General features: G+C 43.6%; 2 protein-coding genes across 3 annotated transcripts in view; one reads left to right on the forward strand and one right to left on the reverse strand.

Annotated features, from left to right (window-relative positions):
* LOC124064477 overlaps positions 1-23,934 on the reverse strand; it is a 956,368-nt gene that overhangs the window by 453,791 nt on the left and 478,643 nt on the right. The window lies entirely within an intron of this gene.
* The window catches only part of gse1b (Gse1 coiled-coil protein b), a 157,293-nt gene continuing 135,251 nt past the window's right edge, over positions 1,893-23,934 (forward strand). The window contains exon 1 of one of the 2 annotated variants that reach the window (XM_046385073.1): positions 1,893-4,925. In XM_046385073.1, the coding sequence (XP_046241029.1) occupies positions 2,400-4,925 (2,526 nt within the window). In that variant the 5' untranslated portion in view covers positions 1,893-2,399. The remainder of the gene's footprint in view (positions 4,926-23,934) is intronic. The other variant, XM_046385063.1, reaches the window with a different exon arrangement.

Genomic DNA, 23,934 nt, shown 5'->3' on the forward strand with positions numbered 1-23,934 from the left:
TCAATATGTGTTAAGTATAACTTCGAGTGATGACAGATGTTTTGAAAAATACACAAACTTTTGAGCGTATTGATAGAATAAATCCTTCACTGATAGACTCCAATGTTTCTGAAGTCACCGTGCTTGTGTTTGCTCTCACATCCTCCACTTCCTTCTTTCTGTGAACAATGTTAGGAGAAAAAGGTCAGCATCACTCAGGGGTGCCCTTTTTTTGTGATCCTTTATGGTTGCCCTGATGAGGAGGGACAAAAAACAGGACTTGGGTGGACAAGGAGTTATAAAGAAGCTCAGGATATCATTAAAATGCTTTCTGGACCTCGAGGTCAGAAGGATGGGGACAGGGATCAGTTTTTCCTCAGGGGACGCAGTGATGATGAAGAGGATAACGAAGGCGAGGGGGAGACTGGGAAGTGCATTGATAGAAAGGTGCAATCTAGAAGGTAGTCACTGACTCTCTGGCCTCAGTGAGTCACAAGGCAGCAGCTGAGGCCAGCGACAGCCGTGGAACAGTGGAACGGACAGACATAACTGTTTATGCGTGTTATTGTAAGATGATGTGAGTGTTTAAGGTTTGATTACTTGAATCGCTGTCTTGTCTTTGTCTAAGACAGCGGTTCTCCAAGCGAGGCTAGGGGACCCCAGGGGTCACTGAGGGTGTTCCAGGGGATTCCCAGCTATTTATTTTTAACTATAATTCCAACCACAACTAAAACAATGACAGAATGTATGACTGTTTTGGTCAGGGGCTTCATGCACTTTCTGTAATTATGCATATAAAAGTAAAAACTTCATTAGATGGGAGACCCTTGGAAAAAATCTCTGGGGTCTTCAATGTGAATTAGACAGATAGATAGATAGATAGATGTGTTACTGTGTTAATGTTTGGGTTCACTGTTGTGCTGGAAAATAAATCTCTAAGTCATAGTTTGTATGCTAATTGCAGAAGGATTTCTCCCAAGATTTCTCTGAATTTGCTGAATTCAATTTGCCAAGTGGTGAGGAATGTTTGTTTCTTCAGCTGTGCAGCATTTGGCTTAAACATGGTGTTACAAGATCAGAGAATCCTCTGGTTAGGGTTGTTTGTGAGTCTTTCATGGCCCGGGTGTCATCTCAAGTTTGTTCAAAAGTGTTTCTTTTCTACCATGTCATAAGGCTACTTCTTATAAGGCACCATGCTGCACAGTTTGTCTTATCTGAGCCAGGAAATGCATAGCTCCTTCAGAGCTGCCATTGCCTTGATGGCCTCCTTCATTTGTCTCCTTTCCACACAGACACTCAGCCTACTCTGATGTACAGCTGATTCATCTGGTATCTTTTAACAACTGACTGACCACAGCACTTAGTTATTCAATGCCTCAAGCTCTTGTATTGTTTCTCGGATTGATACTTTTCAGAAAACCTTTCACACAATCGTTTGATCGATTTTTTTTTTTTTGTCCGCATGACACAGTTTTTGCCAGGACAACCAGAGTCTAACCAGAGGATGGACCTTCCACATACATTTGTATTTAAACTAAAGTCAGCTGTCACCAATTACACACGTCAAAACGCAGCTGGCTGTACAAATGAAGGGTTTTTTTAGTGGCAGCTGATTATTTTGTGTTCATATATAGTTAATTTCGATATATTTGTTCAAATCAATCAACTGTAAATTCCCAGTGAAGCTCCATATCACTGCCATCTCATCTCACACAGTGACATTGTCTTGCTTTTTTCATATTTTCCATACATATTCTATATTTCCTACAAAAGAAAACCGGTTCATATTCGTGCTGACTGATACGAAGGAGTTTCTAAGTTTTGCTTGTAGATGATGCTGGGGGTCTGTCCATTAAATACACGCCCCCCGTGCGTGTTAAACTGTGTATGCCCCTTGCATGGTCAGTGCTTTGACGTATGGGCAGCTACTGCAGGAGAGTGTGCTCATAATCTCAGCAAAATTATTACTGGCGGCTGGCAGGGGGTGGAGGTTGCCTTTGGGGTGTCGAAGCGGGTCCCATGAATTAGGGATGGCGCTGTGTATAGTGCGAGCGAGTTAGCAGCCAAAGTTTGCAGAACGCAGGCAGGAAAGTTCGCTGAAGAGGGGACCCGTCATCCCAAACTCTTCTGTCATATTACCTACGGATTTTACGTGCAAACATGCGGACTACAGACTTCTGTGCTGTTTCGTGGGTGTTTTGAGTGAAATTCTCCCTGCCCTTGAGAGATTACAGTTAACGGTTTGCTGTCTTCGCTGCACGCTTGCGTTTCAATGGACTCTCGTACATCTTATCACTCAGTGAGTAACTTGGACTAAAATTGATTGTATGATTTCCTGACCTGCAGATAAGTGCGGAGCACGAGCATGACTTAACTGTTAACGCTATGCCATGTAGCCAAGCCTTGGGTATTTAAAAACAATGAACTCCCCCCGAGACAAGGAACTGGCACCTTTATCTCGGAAACACCGACTCATGGCTGCAGCTATGCCCGGTGAGGACAGCCCATTGCCCGGTAACATTTCCAGGAGTGATCGGAACGGAATAGGGGGACTGGTTCATTGTTTCATATGTGGAAGCGGAGTTACGCCAGGGAAGGAATTAAGGTTACAAGTGACATATCAAAAGGAGAGAGTGCCATTTTTTCCGTTTCTACAAAATCAAGAGCCAGCACCGGGTGCGTGTGAATTGAGCCCGGATGGACATACGCTGGTGTGCGCCGTGTGCCACTGCTTTCTGACGGAGCAGTGGAACTCCTTTGAGAGGAGCAGGACGCCCATTGAGAAGCGCATGTACTGGTTGAAACGGCCCTACCAGTGTGACTCTCGGCGCGTCCCACAGGAGTGGAACATGTCTTATGATCTGGAGAGGAGGATCAGTGTCGGCAGCCAGAACTACGACGGGGGCGCAGAGTCTGATTTCTCTTCTTTTTCTGAAAATGAGAACATGTCAGACCAGGAGATGGATTTAGTCGACAGGGCCGGTGCGAGCAAAGACAAGTGCCCGAGAGCATCTGGCAAATCGCCAAGAGACAGTAGCAGGAAAAACAATGTCATCACTGTTAAAAACAGCCCAGATTCACAGCGGACAATCCGCTACCCGGTGGGTGTTTATGGGGCGCAGGGATCGCCAAAAGCAGAGAGCGTTCTGCCGGCGAGGCGCGGTACTAAAATTATGAATAATGTCTGTCAATCAGCAGAATCTCTGGCAAAGTCCCAGGAGAGATTCCCTCAGCGATGCCATGACAGTCCTCTCTCTGACACACCTGTGCAAGACAACGGGGTCATTATGCGCAACAGGCCATGGCTGGAGGAGGGGAATGTCAGATATGTGGAGCCGCGTCACATTCAGCGTGTGGTTGACAGCAGCTGTGCTCCGTCCAGACATCCATCACTACTGTACAGAGGAAGAGGAGAGGGTCACCCCAACACTTTAGCGTCATCTGTTGGCTCTGCTGCTGTCACCACGAAATCCAACGTAGCTCTTCCCAAGGAGAGCAACTCTGACATCTGTGATGAAGACGAGATTAACGTTACAAGTGATGATGACATAGACGTGTATGATAACAAAACGGGCCCAAGAACCAAGCTTAAACCTGCCAGAGATGTCTCAGGAAGAAAGAGAGCACAGCTGAGCCACAATGCAGACACCTGTCCAGAGGAGTGTGCTTGCTATATCTGTGGCACTGGGCTCAGACATGATGACCGTTTCAAAGTCAGTGTTCAGAAACAGGAGAGGGCACAGGGCGAACCCTTCTTTCCCTTTCTGTGGCTTCACTCCCCTCCCCAGGGTGCAATACCTATCAGTCCAGTAGGCACAACCCTGGTGTGTGGCTGCTGCCACACCTCCCTCATGCAGCAGTGGCAGAGCTTCCAGCTTGCGGATGTGCCCGTCCTCCAGCGCCTCTATGTAGTCCCTCTCAACCAGGGCACCAGTTCTCTCCATCTTTCCCAGATAACTCCCCAGGAGGGGAAACCCACAAAGTGCACAGATGACCCTCGATCTTCCCATGAGGCCTGTTTCCTTTGTGGTCAGGAGTGTGGAGGAGATATCAGAGTAGTGTATGCGCAGGCTGGTGTTGGCAAATCCCGTGGTGCAATGTATTTTCCCTTCATTAACATGTTGCCTTGTCCACCTAATGCCCAGGGGATAAGAAATGGCCGTGTACACTGCTGCCCACAGTGCCATTTTATCCTGGAGGAGATCTGGGGTGCATATCGACTCAGTCTTAGCGAGGACCTCATCACATCAGTCAGCTCCTTTCTGGTAAGGTACCATGCTGCTATGGCCACTGACGGCTCAGGACCAGCCCATTCCCAGACAGGTGTGGCCTCTCAGCCCAGCAGCTGCATGTCGGTGTGTTACCTTTGTGGAGCTGAGCTTTGCGCAGGTGGAGAGTACCAGCTGCATGTCAACCCGCCTGGGCGTTGCAGGGAGAGGGAGCCTTTCTTTCCCTTCCTCACTGTCCACCCTCCTGCTCCTCGTGCCAAGCCAGTGGATGCCACAGGCCTTGTGTCGGCTTGTAACCTCTGCTACCATGACCTACATGCCCAGTGGGCCCAACATGAGAACAAGGGCCTGGGTCCCTCCACCCCATCTACCTCTACTTTATCCAGTGCCAACACTCATCCACCCAGCTCCCCATGGGCCCGCCAGTACAACTGTGAGGTTTTTGTGTGTTTCTTCTGCAGGCAGGAACAGCGCAGGCTAGGCAGGCTGTGCGCTGTTACTGTGGCCAGGCTACCCGTCTTCCTGTATGCACCTCGCAGCACACGCACACTCCTGGTGGATGATGGGAGGAGGCTGGTGATTGGCTCATGTGTGGAATGTAAGGCCATGGTGCAGGTGGGACAGAGCATGCAGCAGGACAGACATATGCTGGGACTCGGAGTCTCAGAAGAGGAGAGGAAAGAACCAAAATCAGCCTCTTCACAGTCAAAACATAAGGTAAGACCAGAGCAAGCCTCCTGATAAAACTAATACCCGAAGATGTTCTTTTGTCTTAGCACCTTCAAATTTACCAAAGGGGAGCTTGGTCAAAATGACCTGCCATCCTGACAGCCTTTATTCCCCCATGTGTGATCCCAGTATGTGATTGCTGTGGCATAACCGCTCAGTCACGTGGCAAGGGATGATTTTGACATTTTGCAGGGTGGAATTGCTGTGATAAAGAACAGAAATGCAGCAGGGTAATAATCCGGAAGCATATGGTACTTTTTTTCTTCAGGCAACTTTTCTTTCGGTTAAATAGATGTATCATTGAAACTGAAGAGCTCTGGACTCTGCTTTTTTTTTTCAGAGGAACAGACCTCAAACAGTAATGTGTGTGTGTGTGTGTGTGTGGCTGGGGGCTGTGAAGCTTATGTTAGTGGGGCTTACACAGCTGGGATGAACAATGGTGAGGCACAAACAGTTTCATCAAAACTTACTTCTCTAAACATTAGAGAAAAACTATCGAGATCTGAAGGCCAAGGCCAGCCTTGTGTTTGCTGTATGCATGTGTGTGAGAGTGTGTTTATTTGAGCAAGCGTTACTGAGTATTTCTCACCCTATGCTGAAGAGTTTGTTTTGGTTTGAGCATGCTGACAGTCTTAAATAGTATTGTAAAGGAAGTAAGTCTGAAGTTTTCACCATATTTCTTTTTTATAATTACAATAATCATAATGTAAATGCAAAAAGAAGTGATTATCCTGCTAAGTAGACCACTTCTACATAATTAATAAAAACATAAGCTACATCATTCTCCTTCAAATTGAACAGCAACGATGTGACCCCCCCATCCTCATGCTCCGTCTCCAGATCTGCCCATATATAGTTAATATGGCAATGACCTGTGTTTAAAGACTTCACAGCAGTTGTGCAGCCTGTTTAAAATTTGAATGGTTTCCATTCATATTCACACGCATGTTAGTTTTGTAATAAGCGATTCTGACGAGTGAAGATGCTTGCATAGGTGGTCCAGATGGGCTGGCTCAGGGAACAGTACATCAACACACTTCCTTGAAAGAGAACTCATTCTGTCATTGTTGACTTCCTTTTTTTTTCTTTTCCTTTTTGTCTCCAACATTTCTTTTCACTCCTATCTCAGCAACACACATAAAGCCACTGTCTTCTTGTTAAAAAGCTGACAGCAGAACCCTGCTTTTCCAGATGATCAACAGTAGAAGATGGAAGCAGGGGCTGTGGGCTTACATCAGTGACCAGTGCAAGGCAAATGAACATAGTGATGTGTTGATGAAGAGCCGAGGAGCGTTTAAGACAACCAGTTGGCCTTGTGAACAGCTCTCTTATGCAAACAGACATAGACAGTCTGTCCATGCAGGACACGTGAAGAACATCTGTGGATGCCTTTCACACTCAGCAGCCTCAGCATGTTGCTCACTCACACTGGCTGTCTGGAGTTGTGCACCTTATTTTCTCTGTCCCTTAAAAAAGTGACCAGAGTAACACTCACTGTTACTTATTTATCTGAGCACTCACATGTGAGCCAGTCCCACATGAGCTCCTCAGATGTGAGGGGATACTCCTGATATAGGTTATAAATATTTTAGCCCACAGAGGCCGGGGCATTATAGGGTGGGTGGGATAAGTATCTGGGCAGTCAGGATTTCAGGCGATCTTTTTCAGCTGAGAGGGCTGCAGGTGGCAGAGTCAGTTTTGGCCTGTGGGAGCTGATGACCTCATGGCTGAGAGAGTGCCACTGTGCATTTCTGTGGGCAAGGGGAGGTGTGAAAGAAGTCCAGGGGAACAGGTGCTTTGTCCTCTAGTGTCATCCTATACGCTTGAGAGGGTCTGTCATTGCTGGGCTTTGGGCTGTCAGGAGGGAGTGCCCATCTGGTTCCCCTTAGCAGTGTGTGTGCCTGGTGAATGGAGCTTTACAAAGATGGACACATGCTCACATACAGCATTCTATTCTATTCTATTCTAGGTTTTCTTGTTGCACAGCAGTTTTCCTCACCGCTCTAAACCATAAAGCTGGTACCACTGCAGTGACATAACATAACAGAGACTAAGACAGAGATAACTTAAGTCTTTGATTGAGGCTAAAATGAGATCTCAGTTTTCAGTTACCTGCTTGCTATGGTACAAACATTATTGTGCATGTATAAATGTATAAATGCTTATCCTGTCAAGTGTGAAAGGGATAAGATTTTGCCCATGAAATGAGACCTGCCATAGGACAGTCTAGGTGCTGGTAAATGGTACACACACATACATGCCTGCAAACATAAGTGATCGGTGGTTCTCGTGTTCTCTGTTCTGCTGCTATGTGTTTAATTAGTGTGTTGGACCTGACCTTTGACAGGTGACCACCAGCTGGCGTCTGGAGAGGGGCTGCTGGTTAGCTGGTCATTTTAAGAGAGCGGTCTCCCTTCTAAGTATGTCATCCAGCCGCCATCCCATTAAACAGAAATATGTTTAAAACAATCTTTATAGTAACACAACTATATTCATGCAGCTGTTTTAGTGACCAAAAATCAGAGGACATCTGTTTTACTGAGAGTGCAAGTGACCTGCTAACCAGCAGCCTCTCCTCAGAGGGGAGAGGTGATGTCGGCCTTTTTACATTTGTGCAAAAGAGGGAAACCTCCAAATCTACCATCATTTCAGCATTTCAGTTCTCTTTGTTTTACTGTCCCTCTGCTGTAGTTCAGCACTGAAACCTGATGTGTGGTGGGACATAAATGGTAAATTTGTAACCAAAATGCTGTCACTTTGAAAAAAAAATATCTCCTTGATTTGACTAATTTGGCCTGTATATTAACTTCGCATTTTGTTATTCCTTTTTATGCTAGAACAAGCATGTGTGTTTTGTCCCCCGTTCTCACTATGCAATCTAGAGGGGAAACTCTTTACAGCCAGTATGGAGGGGACAAATGATTACAGTGACTTATACCTCTTCTCACTCTGCATGTTCGTCTTGAAGACGCTGTCCAAATAATGAGAGGTAATTGTTACGGATTTTCTATTGTTCACACAATTTTCAAAGGTCAGGTTACTGTCAGGATATTCTGTATTTGAGGATAAAATTTGTGCAGGTCGAGTAAGGAGTGATTGTATTGAGGGAAAATTTTTGAATTAACCTCTGTGCTTTATGGCTCTGTTCTGCATTATCTGATGAAGTTTAATTTTTCAACACCTCCCTATCAATAAAAATTAATATTAATTGTAAAAGACATCCATATTCTTTTCTTGAAATTGAATTGGGGATGCAGTTTCTTTTTTATGCTTGCTGTTGTAGCACACAGTCTATCTCTCAACTGAATGTCGGGACCTCACCTTCAAAATGCTCAAAATTCTCAGAAGCTGATTGGGTAACCATCTATTACCTTTCTAAATCAGACGCATATTTTATATGTTGGAAGTACAGAAAAAGAAGAGCACAAAGCTGAATCCTTATCCCAGGGGCAGACCTGCATTCAAGTATTATTAAGAAAAAAATTACTATGAATGATGGACTTCAGTTTTGTCACTTGTACACTAAAGTTTCCACAAAAAATGTAAATGTCAACAAGTGGCTATTGTAGACACAGAAAAATAGGAAAGCAAAAATAACAAGAAAACAAAAACTTGGTGAAGAAATGATGAAAAGTTCCAGTACTTAGGCCCTAAATAAACACGATATCACATTAGATGATTCCTACACTGATTAAATACAAGTACTGATTAACTTTGTTATTATAAGGACTGGGATTGAATGCATGTTGCCATGCCTGATGAAGATGTGTATAAATGAAGCTCCCTATAGTCAACAGTGTGTCTTTTGCTTGTGTAAGGACCTAAGGGATTAAAACACCAAATAAATCAATCATCAGTCAGGCCTTGCAAAGATAAACACTCCATAGATACAGAGTACATAAAAATGTTGAGCTTGTCTTACTCACACACAATCATATGTGTACCTGTGTGTATATGTGTGTACAGTGTGTATATGTGTGTACAGTGTGTATATGTGTGTACAGTGTGTATATGTGTGTAATGTGTCATCTCTGCTGAGTGACCGTTTTGAGTGGATGATTATTGTTGACCTGCCTTTCTGTGGTTGAGTTCCATCATTCAGTTGCTGTGGGTGTATGTTTTCTGTGGTGTTGATATGCTGCTCCTCTGTGTGCGTGTGCACATGTGCATGTTGTGTGTTCATGTGTGATTGACGTAAAAGATTGACTGTTGACTGTGTTCTCGTTGCACATATCCTGTAAAGGAGGCTTTTGCTGTCACGGGAAAAAAACATTCCAGCATCTTGACAGTGTCGCCAAGTAAGATTTATAGTGTAGTGAAAGAAAGAGTGAAGGCAAAAATTACAAGTTAAATCTGGATGTGAAGTTGAAAAGAGAAAGATTAGTGTGAGAGTGAATTATTTGAGGAAGAAGAGAAGAAAAAGAGGAGTGGAAGGCTGAGGGTAGGTTAGGGGTTAATGGGATTTAAATTGCAGCCAGAGAAAAACAGATGAAAAAGGAGTCCCATTTTCATCAATTCATCATAGAAGGACATATTACTGTATGCTGGCCAGAGCAAATGCAAAGGGGATTTTATTAAAACTGTGTTAATTTAAGGCATGTGAGGTGATTAACATATGGTGTGAGCTGTCCTTATGCGTGCCTGTGTGTATGAGTGTGCATTTAGTCAAAACCATTCTGTATGCTGTAAAGTTCCTGCAGCTGTGTTTCCCTCCTCTCCCAGCAGAACGGTGTGACAGAGAGCCTTGCGTTTCACAGAGAATCCTCTGGTATTTGAGGGGCTTAATATCAAAGCTGCTGGAGGTGGGTTTTGCTTTAGTCCTCAAAGCTTTAATCACCCTCTTCCCGCTAGTATTCCTCAGTGCAGCATTCTTGCCCATATCTGAATGAAGAGATCAGATGCTGCACAGAGCAGATGCATTGGAGGTGTTCCACTGATTCATTCTTTATTTCCCCTTTTATGTCTCAGTCCTACAAAGTCTTACCTATATACCTATATAAGCCTCCCCAAGCACTAGTTTGAGGGACACCACAACACCCCCAACATGTCCCATAGCTCTCTGCTTTAGCTGGCCTACCTGAGTGCTGTGCATCCTGGCAAGAGTTTGACACTTCAGAATCCTTTGATCTTAGTACAGTCACCCCCTTTCACTGCTGGATACAGTATATCCAGTGTATGTAGCCATGTATGCCCAATTTGCATAAGACTACTCAGTATAAGACACCAAGATGGCATCCATTTATTCCAATGAAAGATGCTCACACAGCATATATTACGCCAAAAATATATCTCTCTCACAGCCTCTGCGTTGTGCTGCCTACTGCACATCGGTTCCCTTGAACCTGCCATGGTTCTCACCCTGTATCAGTCTGTTGTGGTGAACAGATAGATCACTATCCGGTCAAGCATGTCCATCTGGGAGAAGAATCCAGGACACGATGGAGGGGTTATACTTTTTGTCTGGCCTGGGAGGGTCTTGGTATCTAAAGAAGAAAAATTAGTTCATGTTTTAACCGCTTGATTTGTCTAAATATACCTTACATAACCCCACCCCACCCCTCACTGTCCCATACACTTGTCTTGGTCCATTCCTTGTATCCTCTGGTTCATTACTACTGATAAAGAAATAACAACCTCTGAACTTTTTTTTGTTTTTAATGAGAAAAAAAAGATAGTGAAAATGGTGAGTAATCCAACCTATCTAGTAGCTTGTGTACTTTTTGTCTACATTTTTAAAGTAAAGTCTGTTGGCATTAATTGAGTAAACAACCAGTAAATTTACATAGCTAGTTTAGCTCGTTAGCTAGCGTTCAACATGGCTCTCTGCTGTTAGCCTCTCAGTTTGTGGACATTTAGACTTACATTATTCACAGTACTGCTCAACTAAATTTTAAATGCACATTATTTCCCTCATGGTTACTGTAAAACTCTAGGCTGGCAGCTAAACATTTATCAGCGATAAACTGGTTAGCTTGCTTTCTTTTTTTCTTCCTTGTCTTGACATGGCTGGAATCAGCATTTTTATGTATATTAATTTCAAGAGTCATACAAACAGAAAGCAGTGGTCTGGCAAAGACTGAAAACACATCAGGTGAGAATTTGTGTAAGTCGAAGTCAGACTCCAGGAGATGAACGTTAAAGATTTGTCCTTCCTCTTGTATGTGGTTAAATGCTAATCCAAAAGGTTTAGGTTTTCTCCCGTTGTTCATAGATTGGTAATCCAGCCAACATATCAACATATGCCAAACAGAATAATAACAAGCACTTCAATATTAAAATACCCTGACAGATGACTGTGGAGAAGAGGGAGCAGTGGGCCAAAGTGAGAAGGGGAAATTTCCTCACAGGTACTCACAGATACTGCTGCTTTTAGGTTGGTGTGTGTTTCTTTGAGCAGATGAAGGTTTACTGACCTTTTAACCCTGTAGAGCCAAACAGAGCAGGGATATCGATATGGGCTCAGCTTTAGGGACGGGGTTAGCAAGGGTCATATGTCACCGTGGAAAGAAGGGATTTTGACACACCTGTTTAGCTTTTCAACTCGAAAAATTCTCTTCAGTATTGTGTGTGCATATGGTCTGCTGTTGTGATTGATGTAGTCTATAAACTCAATTCAAGTGCCACTTATGAGAACTTTCTTCCTCGTGCCTACATGTTTGTGTATGCATATATGGACATAAGGATCGTCACTTGTCCAAACAGCTTCAGCAGTGACCATACAAAACAGAAATACTTAAGTTACTCAAAGATTTAATGTTATCATGCCGAAGATTGAAAGGGCCAAGCTGGGGACACAGTCTATTAAACTATGTGTGAACTGATAAGATGACTACCTGTGAGATTCAAGTCACTTGAATGGGAGCACAATGCAAGTTTGTGTGATGTTGCTGAGAGTCAAGGTCTTAAGAGGTTTTTGTGCACGTGAGACAAGTGCTTAGCTGCTTGTCTTTCATTGTGCTACTTTATCTTGATGCTTCTGTCACTCATACAGTTTACATTGATCTGGTGCTCTCTCTTCTTTTTGTGAGAGCTGAGCTGTGAGCCACACTTATACAGTGTTGGCTAAACTACTCCTTCTCCTGCTTTACCCATTTCCCTCTCCTGTCTCCTCTTTTGTTACTGTGAAGTAAGGTTCTGTGGACTGTACAACATGGACATAGTAATTTCGTAATTTCCCAAGGTTTTCTGCTATTATTATATCCAGATAATCTGTCTGTCAGCTAAACATACAATCAGGTCTTCAATGTTTTACATAAAAAAATTATTTTAAAATTGCTGCCAAGATGCATAAGAGCTTAGCTTTGTATTCCACAGAGGACGTTTTGGTACTTTTTGGGCAGTGTGAGTTTTTTAAGTGGACATTAGAGGAAGTGAATCTTAAGTTTTTTATAACGACTAAGTATTTTTAGGCCAGTTACACCCTAAGGTTTATCAGAGAAATTTTCTATACAATGCATCCGCTTTACAGTAAGTTTTCTGTTGCCACACTGGAGCATGGCATGGTGTGGCAAGAGGCCAGATGGGACAAGCAGTGATGCTGTAAAGGCCGTTGTGCTGCACTGCACTGGAGTCTGGGTTTCACAGTAGTAAACCTGGTTTGACTGTGGTAATTACAGAGGACAGAGTGTAATGCAACTATAGCTCAGCTCTCCCTGCCAGCTGTTCTCTGGCCATAACACACATTCACCCACAGTCCCATACAGTTGCATACATTTGCTGAAGTGCACTTGCATGCACACATGCAGTGTGTAATCTTTGATCGTTATTTGCATAGAGAACAGCTGCAAGCATGTGTGAATGTGTGTGTGTGTGTCTGCCAGGTGGTTGGGAGCACTGGCAGGTGTTTGCTCTCGTGCTCGAAAATGCAGCTGGATTTTGCCACAGCTGTGTGTGTGTGTGTGTGTGTGTGTGTCGGGGTGTGCATGGTTCTGCACCTGGACACAGCTGTGTGGCAGCACAGTAGCAAATGGGGACCTATTTCCTTGCCAAACATTTAACATGTAACTCTCAGATGACTGGATATTATTCATTACTATTAAGGGCTACTCATTTGTCTTGCTCTTTTAGCCCTCCCAAGTGAAGTTGGGGGTCCATGTGAATGTCATTCTGCTTTCTTTGGCTCTTCCTCTTCATTTTATACTGTTTGTTTCACTTTGCTCCTGCATCGTCCTCCTGCCATCTTGTTCTCACTCTGTTCTGCTGATACCTCTAACGGGGTGAAGAGAGGGAAGGCTCACCCTCCTGTCAAGACAACTGGAGATGTCAGCTGGAGCCAAAATAGTTTCCTGTAGTGAACTAAATATACTACACACTTTATTGCCCTGCTCTCACAGCACACAGACAACCACTGGCTCCGACCAACCAGCCGGTAGATAGCTTCACCCTCCTTCTGTCAGCCACCCAGAGAAGACATAATGATTAGCATTACTGGTGTTCTTCAGGGAGCTTATTTTGGCTGAAGAAGATGTTCCCTTCTTGAATTACCCCTTCTTTTTGTCAGCATCACCCGTCCCGACCCCAGACACACACACACACACACACACACACACATATATGCCGTCCAGCCACCTGGTCTCTTGCATACTCAGCTTGTCCTGCCAGCTCCAAGACAGCTGCTAAGAAGGAAGACAGAGAGGGAGTCTTTGACTGAGCCCTCTCGCGATACCTCTGGAAGAATGCAGTTCACAGACTATACAGTAGCCCTGACACGTTTATTACATTAGTAGTATGTGGTCTCGACTCTGTGTCCTAAAAGCAGATGTTCAGTTTAGAGTGACCGCTCGATGGTGGCTCCTACAGAATGGCATAAACTAATTGCTATGACATACAGCAATTATAATTGCTGTATGTTTAATTGCTATTTGTCTAGGGCAAGCAAAACGTCACTTGGGCTTGTATATCTTGTTAGATTTAAAAAACATAACTTTGATAACTTTGAACCCTTACAAGGGGTTAATATTTGACCTTTGGTAAAGGCATAATTTGGGCTGTAATTACCTTTAATAATCCAGAGCATTGTGCCAACAAAGAAGGTTACTCAGAGGAACCTATGTATTAGTGAGGTGATGTAGACCTCGTTAGAGATGATCTAAAGTTGTGAGTGTACCCACACATAGACATTGACACACGTGCATGAGCATGCTCAAACTCACAGAGATATTCAGGAGCTACAGGGACTTTGTGAATAGTTTCCATGGGGGAGAGTCTCTTACACTGATGGCCATCCGATGAGTCAGAAATAAACAGATACAGTTTCTCCATCTGGGACAGATAGATACCACAGATACTTCCCAAAGGCCTGTCATTATTTGTTCCTTTTTGCCTGCTGTCCCTTTCAAGTGTGCCATTCACAATGTCGGTATTAATATAGATTCCATGTGGCTGTTTACCATTGCAGGTTATGTCTACAACTTGCTGAAAGCATGCCTAACCTAATCCAAGGCTATGAGGCTAGCAGTATACTAACATATAAACTGCCAACTTGGTCAGTGGCATTTCCCACATGGTCCAGAGTTGTGTGCAATGTGGACCAGTATGCTAGTCATGGTTAAAGTGCAGAGCACATCCATGAGGTCACAGTGAAGTAGCCAGAGTGGTAAGCCAGCTGAGGAGATTAACCTGTTATAAATGATCTCCAAACTCTTGTGCAGTTACTGACTCTACAGTACAATAGCATGGTGTTATAGCTAGTTTTACTGTCAGCAATAGTTTCGGGTTTAAAAAATCCTTTAGGATGAAAATTACAGACAGAAGAATGAGATGTCAAAATCCAGTCATTCCTCAATTGTTATACAGTGCTCCAGTTGTTATAAAAGCCCATGTACGATGAGGGGTTCTAGATGGTTTTTATGTTACTCTCTTCTATGGAAGGCTATAAAAATAGCACTCGGCTTGAGTTAGGTGTCAGAGGTCTTCTCCTCTTTCCCTTTTTGCCTCTTTTTCCTCCTAGCTCTGTCTTCTGTCCATTTCTCTCCTTCTCTCCCCTGTCCCCTCCATTGCCTCAGTCCCCCCCTTTATTTCTCAGCACCTTCCTCCCCTTACTCCCCCCCCCCCCCCCCCCCCAGCCCTTTCTCCCCTCTTTTTCTCTCCCTCTTCTCCCACCTCCTCTTCATCTCTCCCTGTGGTATTAGCGGGGCCACATGTTGCTGGCCTCTCCTGGTGGTGTGAGCCCCATGGCAGGCCCTGGCTCCAGGCTGACGCGTAGCTCGATGTGTGTGTAGATGAGAGAGAGACTGTAATGTGTGCCTGCATGCTGAAGACTGAGTGTGTGTGTGTGAGAGAGAGGCCACTAACACACACAGTAACCTGATAGTGGTGTGGCTGAGCAGTACAGAGCGGAGCAATGCTGTGATTTATCCCGCGGGCCCAGCAGATGGCTGCAACAGGAGTTTGTTTAAGTTTGCTTCAGAGCCGGGAAAGCAGCCAGGAGCATAGAGAGGGCCTGCCAGAAAAATGTTCACTGACTCTGGATGCCTAACCACACTACTCCCCCTCTCCTCTCCCTTCTGCTTCCCCCTAACCCCTCACAGCCCCCCCAGTCCAACACACATGCAGACACACACATGCTCTTGCAGACTTTCTGTCGCTACTCTCTTTTTACCCCTCTCTAATTTCTTTCTTTCCTCCCATCTGCTTCACACACATGCTTATATGCACACACACACACACACACACACATTGATTTGTGCATGATTCTCTGTTCTGCTATCAACATCTCTGTTGCAGACGTGATCTCACACCTCAGTAGGGGGCATTAAAGACCTAAGAGATGTTCATTCGGGTGGGGGTCTTCTCAACCACAACCATAAGACCAGTACTTTGTCTGCTGCATAAAGACATGTAGTGGAGCACATACACAATCATGCAAAACTTTTCAATGTGCACAAAAGCAGATGATTTATGAAACAGAGTCCAGTTGGGTTTTGATGCCCACCCCCCCCCTTCCGGTATGATTCAAGCTCTCTATTTGCACAAGGTGATGACAAGTCCTGTCACATCGCTTCAGGTCACCAAAGGTTATAACTCTTGACCTCCGTCTCCACACATCAGCCTCACTTTTCCAGCCTTATCTTTTTCTGGTCTGTCTCTGGCCTTTTCCTTTTCTCTATATATTACCCCTCCAGACAGAGTTCAAGTTCAAATATTCAAGGTCAGTATGTCTGAATCAGATGAAGCAGCAGACATCAAAGCAGAGAACGAGACCTGTTGAAGTCAGTGGGTGTTTTTTTGAGAGTTAGTGTATAGAGCTGAGAAAAGTTCTTGGTCAATGTACTGTCTGGTACAGAAGTTTGAAAGCTTCTTTAGGTTCAATCAGCAGTTATAATCTATTTTTTGTGGTGGTCTTTTCTATTATCCTCTCTGTCAATTGATACCGTAAGAAATGTTAGATTATGTGTTTCTGTCAAAAGGAAAATATCTGAGTGATCCTCTAATCAAGTCTAGTGTTTCATCAGTTTGTCCTGCCACATTTATCCTTTCTGTCAGCTTCTAAAGTACAGATAAGCAGTTGATTGAAATACTATCCAAACTGCATCATGAACAAGTGCAGTGTCCAGATCTCAGAAGCTGCAATTTTTTTCCAATTAAGTTGAGTGTGCCATAACATACCATTATAAATAAAGCTTTGCATTCTCCAGATGTAAGAGAACATGCTTGTTTGGTACAAACCCCAGTAAAAAATGAATAAAAAAATACATAGATAAATAAAATATATATAGCCCTATTATGATAGCATTACAATTACATATTTGTATTTTTATTAATAGGATCACCATAAATCTACAAGCATTTTGATACAGGGACATGTCATTTATGCATGTAGGTAAACACATACTGTTTCTTTCTTTCTGAAGAACACAAACATTTTAGTGTAAAATCGACAATTACTAACAAGGTAACATGACCATATCCATATCTGAGTCAGCCTGTTGCCAGATCTCTGTATCTGATTCTGTGTCTGATTCTTAAAGATTTCGGTTGGCTGCGACAAACTTCCGTCAGGGATAAAAGTGTTTGTGAGTTTGTGTGCTGTTGGGAGAAATAGTTCTGTGTGTTTGTCGTTTTGTGACTGTGTGCATGTGTCACACATCTGCACACACATGTTCCTAATTCTCTCCTTCCATTTCATGTTTTTTTATACCTTCTTATTCTTCTGGACCTGTTTTATAGATCTTTCCCGCATTCCAGTTCACTCATCTTTTCGTCCATCAGGTCTCATTCTCTCTGTTTGTTTCATCAATTGCTCACTGATTCTGCTGTTGTTTCTCTGTTTGATTTGCATGCTGTCTCCTAACCAGTGTTAACGTTGGTTTTCCCGTTCGGTCGCAGTGTCCCGCAGTGATTTGACTGCACAGTAAATTCTGATAGAAGGTCACTTAAGTGGACTTAAGCCATGCAGTCACAAAAACGACGTAGGGAGAGGACATCCTCGTGTTTGTGTGTGAATATGTATGACTAACTGTGGAGGGTGTCGGGGCCATTGTGCTTTGGCACTGATCCTTATTTCCTCTCCAGCAGCATATAAGTCATTCCTCCAGCCTGTTGTGTTTTCAGGTCAGAGACATTAATCAGCTTTCCTGCTTTTACATATCTGCTGGTGGAGACACATTTAGTCCTTGTAATTTTCAGTATTGCTAAAAGCCAAATACCGATATCTGCTGCTTTTTAAGAGTCACTCAAGTTGCAGTTTCAATCTCACTTTAAAACATCATCAGGAGCAGGCGACAATACCAGGCTCATCACTCATTTGTAGTAACTAGGCTGTTGATGTTACAGTCCTAAACTGTTTCTGACATGTCCAAATGATATGTTTCTTAAGAAACAACATGACATTAGGATATAGTCCACCAGATGTTAACAGGGGGATAATTTGATACTCTTTTTAGTCAGGCCTGTAATTATAACTACGGTTTATCTCCTGGGTAAAAAATAAAATGATGCCCTGAAGATATTGGTTGTTGACATATAGCACCAACAAATGGTTTTTAATCACCAATATAATACCCACCTCACACCATCTACACAGTTTGATTGCCCATTCAATTAAATAGCTTTAGTTTTGTTTTTGTTTTTTGTTTTTTTTAGCTGATAGTAATATATAACTTTAGAGAGATTAAACAGCTATAGTATGCCACCTTTGTCCTGCTTCCTTAGTAACAGGAGTCACCTCAGTTCATTAATTGAAAGTGCTACCTCAGACAACACTTATTCCTGTGATGTTTGGGGAGACCTCTCTGTGTGACATCGCCGCTCTGGTACTGCACACGTCTTTTTGAAAACCACTTCAAATGCAGACAAGGTTCACATCAAACAGAAAGGACAAAAAAAGGAGACGGGCAAAGAAGGGATTTCATTATTAGGTTTCAAATCCGCCTGCAGGTCTGCTCCGTGGTACCCTCGGAGGAGAGGAAGCGAGTGGGTCACAGGTCAGGTGCCTTAGCAGCACACTAATGAATATTTATTTACACACAGTTGACACAAATGTGTTTCTGCCAGACTTATTACGTTAAGTGTGCATGTGTCCATTCATTATCTTCATGTGCTATTCTGTACACTGTAGTACAGGCCATAAGTTAAAACTGGGCCAGGATGTTAGAAATACTGAAGCAATTTTACAATTTTAATTTTTATATAAATAACTAGCCACAGACTGTTAAATCATCTCAGATTGTAGCTACTAAGCAGCTGCTTCCATAACAGATTGAAAAATCAATACTTCAGTATCCAGCAACATGTCTTAACAGCTGGTGAAACCATCCTCTAATCTAGTGATTCCCCACAAGGTGTAGTTGTGCCCGAGGGTGTGCTTCTGCTTTGGCAGGGGATAGGTGGAGAGTTTGAAGAGTAGCACAACTAATCTGAATTTGATGTTGAATTGGATAAATAATTCGAACAGTTATCTGAAACCAATAGAGTGGTAAAAATAGGTCAGTAAAAGTAACAGATAAATGGCAGGAAAATTTTGTTTGCTTTTGGTAGTAGTAAAGGTGAAATGAAAATTCAGCTCACAGTTCAGTTATGTGAAAATATTGCATGCGCTTTAGCGTGATTAATAGTTAAGTAACATGTTTGGAAGTTTGAAATTAATTCAAACTGACATATTTGGAATTTAACTGGTGATGCTGATGAATGGATGCTTTAGTTCATCTGACTGAGCTGTGGAGGTATGTCTTACAAAAAAAGACTAGGAACCACTTCTATGACCAGTTCATATGCATTTTTTAAAAAAACCCTAAAGCCGACAAAGCTGATTGTTATACCAGTTTGATATTGTAGCCTTTTATATTCACATTAGTTTGTCCTGCTGTTAAATTTCATGACTAGATTTGAGAAAATCATTAGTAATACCATACACATTTTTAGCTAAAATAACCTTTTGTCATCTTTGATCTCCAGTCAAATCCAATGTGCTGTAAGTCAGGGTGCACAGAGATCGGCAAAAACATGTGGTTCTGAGTGGCTTGTGGATCCTTTAGGGAATTGCATTGAGATCTTAATACCCGTGTCCGCACTGCCATGCGTTTATGATAACACTTTGGTCCAGGCCAGATGGAGGTTTTGTGAGCCATTCATCGTCCACCTGTTGGTTTGCCTGAGGAGAGTGGTGAGCACAGCAATTTCTACAGAAACCAGGGCCTCAGACAGACTGACGCTGGTCGAAGAGTGATCAGATGTTGTTTGACTTCATCTCAATATGGAACATGTGTCCTCAGCGCTTGGCTGATAGCAGACTTTGGACAGACTCCCACGCTGCACAGCTTCACAGGTGTCAGAGTTGTTCACAATTTTGTGTGTAGGCTTGTGATTGTGTGAGAAGGACAGGCTGTGTGAGCTCAGTTTTTTGTTCATTTGCACATGTGAGTGCATTTTGAGCATCTTGAGTCTGTCTGTCAGTGTAGATCAAAGCAGTGTTTCTCTGTTGGTGTTTTGCAGTGCTTGGCTGAGTCAGTGTGCTTGGAGTCTGAGCTGCTTTTATGGAGTGTTGCTAAGCCGGCCAGTGGCCTGAGCCTGCATGCTTCGCTGTGGTCCTGTTGGATCTCTCTGATAGGCTGTTAAAACTGACTGACAGCCCTGCTTTACAAGCTGCTATACATCAACCCATAGACCTGCTGCAAGCGTGGGAACACAGACACTTTTGTGTTTGAGCATGTGTGTGTGTGTGTGTGTGTGTGAGAGAGAGAGAGAGAGAGAGAGAGAGAGAGAGAGAGAGTTAGTGTGGAGCAGAAACAGGGCCTGCTGCTGAACGATAAGGCCTGCTGGCCTCGTGACCTCGAGCTCGCTGTGATGAGGTCATCTCAGATTACACCTAACCAAATGTTCCCTGTCTGCTAGCATTAAAACAGGAAGGTCTAACCTCTGGGACAGAAATCTTGTCTAAACCATTGATGGATGATTGTCTTCTCTCCGGACTTCTGTCCAACAAACACAGACAATTGGACGATCACACTCATGGGCACACAGTGCAGGGGTGGCAGTCAGAGTATAACTCACAATACTATCAAAATATTAAAAGATATCCCAAATGGACAAATGATATTATAAACTGTATTTATTTACTGCATTGTGATGTGCTTTTAATTTGCATGTGCTTTGTTTTGTAGAAGTTAATAGCAAACAAAGATGAAAATACAGTAAAGTTGCTGTGAAGATCAGTGCTGCAAAAAGTGACAGATATTTGTGGTGGTCAGAAGAGCAGGTTAGTTGTTAATTGTGGGGTTGGTGGGTTGATCGCTGGCTCCACATACCAGTGCATCCTTTGTCTGGAAAAAAATGTGGCATTTATCATGATTTTTCTACAGTTCTTCCCCTTGCCCATTCTGCTACTGACTGATTGTATGTAAGCAGAGTGTGTGTGAATAGGAGGTGTAGGTGAGAGCAGGGCTCATGTGCATGGAGGAGCAGAGTTCCTGTGTGTGTGGTACCACATGGCCCAGTCCTGACGTAGGCACCTGCAGGCAGCATTAGGGTCTGTCTTTGAGGGGCTGATTTTGCATGAGGTTGTGTATGATATGATTACCTACAAGCATGTGTGTGTGTGTGTGTGTGTGTGAGAGAGAGAGAGAGAGAGAGAGAGAGAGAAAGAGTGTGTGTGAATGCGTATTCCAGTGGTTGTGGGGACAAATATCTGTTTACACAGTCACATTATGAGGACTCGGCTTACTTATGGAGACAAAATGCAAATCCCTCCAACATAAATCATTAAATATTAGGATGAAGACTAGCGTGAGGTTAGAGCCTCAATGAATGTAAGTCTGTGTAATGTTCCCAAAAGACTTTGCTGTGAGTGTGTGTGCGCAGTACAAACTACAGTTAATATGCACATAATAGCCAAGTCCTTTCTTACAATAAAAACAGAATTGAGTGAAGTGGACTATTGGTCTTTTGAGTTTGTTGGTGTGTGTCTCTTTGTTTACTGGAAGGTAAATTACCCAGCACTTAGCCTGTGACATCCTCTCAATCACATTTCGTCTACTGCTTCCTGCGGCACGTGGCTTCTGCTCAGTGATGTGCATCCACATGCTTTAAATATACTGATAGCATTAAAAAGTTATTTTAGAGAGGACACACACTGGTTGTAGTTACTTTTGCATCTCTTGCTCTCAACAGTTTTATTGGACAGTTAAACAAGTTTAAATGCCAGACAATGTTTGGACTCGTTTGACAATGACTTTCTTTTTGTACCCAATGAGCAACTGGCAGACAACTTGTGTAAACAGAGCCTTGACTAAAGCTGCCAAGAGTCCTCTTTCTCACTCCTGATCTCTCTATCTTTGTCTTCCTCTCTTCTTCTTTCTCGTTCTCAACTCTTAATCTTCCTCCTCCTCTGCATTCTTCACCTCCTCTTTCTCCCCTTCAGTGCAAGAGAGCAAGCCAGTCTTTTCTGGCGCCGATGCCACTTCTTAATTTTCCCTCGTACAGGAGTGGGATTTACTGGACCAATAATTATTTTTATAACTAATCTTAGTTTTTCATTACTTATCTATTAACATAAGCAGAGTGGCTTTTCCGTGTTCAGTAGTAAAAATATAGTCAGTAGTGTGAATTGTATGGCTGCATGTGTTTATATTTGAGTGTGTGTGTGTGTGTGTGCATGTGCACTTGCATGTGTGTGGGTTGTGTGCATGTAAGCGCACGGGCCAAGCACAGATGTTCTCAAAGGCTCCAGTTTTTCGGCAGTAGTTCTCCCTCTCCCCTTGCAGAAAAAGGGAAGTGTCTAATAAAAGGCGGGTGTATGAGACGGAGTGAGTCATGCACACACGCACAGAATGAGAGAGGGAATGAGACTGCCTGCCTCGATCTCTCCGAGATTGTGAGAGAGACAGAGTCAGTGAGCGAGTGAGAGAGGGAGGCAGGAAGCAGGGAGGGAGGCTGTGCCAAGCTGGAGCTGAATTCCTGCCAAGAGTCTACTTGTTTGCTCGTCTGGCTGGAGCCAGAGGCTGACCTTATTAGCTTGGAGGGCAGCCGTCTTATTAAAACACATCTGGCGCTCAGGGAGCCCAAATAGTCCTCATATTGTCTTCCTGCTTGCTCCTGACCTTGCGTTACCTAGCAGGAATGCTGACAAGAGCTTCACGCATCTGTTGAGAGTTTCACCCCCCCACCCCCCAGCCCCCTCTTTCCACCCTTGCTGTCTTTGCTGGCGCCTGCACGGTAGCTCTGTGGGACCTGTTTTTCTTCCTCCCCTCTTTTTCCTTTTCCCTCCCACCATTTCCAAACACCACCCTTCAACACCACCACCACTCTTCAGCGTAGCGTCCCAGTACCCCCCAGGGAGAAGTGTTTTTTTTTTTTTCCCTGCCAGGTTGCTGTGTCGATACAAGTATTCCTGTGTGTATTTGTTTTATGAGGGGGCTGTAACCTGGTCCTGTTTAAATAGCTCTTTGCTGGTTATTTTAAAGTGTGAATGGTGCCGCGTCCTGGGGCTGCTAGCTGGTCTTTATTGTCTGTTTGGAGTGGGGGGGCTTTTTTACGGTACAGTTTCTTACAAGAGGGGAGCAGTGGGTAGAGACACAGAGACTGAAGCTTTTTATTGTACAGGAACCAGATCTCAGCAGGCTCCACAATGGATACACTCCAATCACTTGGTGTGTGTGCTGCATTCACTTTGTACACAGTGCTAAGAAAGACTGAGATCCCCCTCCTGTGCAGAAACTTTTAAGCCAAAGCATTTTTTGGCTATGTCGGCCGTTCATTGTGAGAGCTCTGTCTTGCTGATGCTTGCAGCAATGGTCTAGGTGAGCCGCTGCTCACTGGCCTGGAAGCAACACTATCATTACCAGACTTAACACCTGTAAGTACCTGTAAGCTTCTGCAAATGGAAGTGAATTGTACACTTTACACAGCGTTGTCACAGCCCTCTCCCACATCTCTTGTTCTCCAGTATGAATTCACTTGACAGAGTTGTTGGTTGTTGTTGGTCTCATGCTTGTACTTTGCAACACGCTCACTTTCTGTCTGTGCTGCACTGGTCAGTATTCCTGCTGGTGTGTGGCCTTTGACCCCTCAGCATCCTCTAGTTTCAGTGTGGCTTTGTACTTCAACTCTAACCATAGATGCCCTCCTGACCCTCAGACACATCAGACGTCCTGAAAGCCCGCCAGGTCACCACCGCCAACCTCTCTCTCTCTCTCTCTCTCTCTCTCTCTCTCTCTCTCTCTCTCTCTCTCCCTTTCTCCTCTCCTCTCCTCTCCTCTCCTCTCCTCTCCTCAGAGGGGAGACAGAAGAGAAAATGGAAGTTAAAATATGAAAAATGAGAGACAAAAAAATAAAATTTTGTGAGATCACAAAACCTTTAAATAGATGAACATGAGTGATATTAGTTTCCATGAGAGAAAAGGTGTGTTTACAGTGACAGAATCACAGCCTATATATGTGTGTGTGTGTATATATATCTACATCTCTATCTATCTATCTATCTATATATATATATTGCTGTATATCTGATGATGGAATCTGGACTCACTCATCTTACTCATAACATCACTTGTTTGCTTCCTCT

The sequence above is a fragment of the Scatophagus argus genome, chromosome 1 (genome assembly GCF_020382885.2).
Source record: "Scatophagus argus isolate fScaArg1 chromosome 1, fScaArg1.pri, whole genome shotgun sequence".
In the NCBI taxonomy this organism is placed as follows: domain Eukaryota; kingdom Metazoa; phylum Chordata; class Actinopteri; family Scatophagidae; genus Scatophagus; species Scatophagus argus.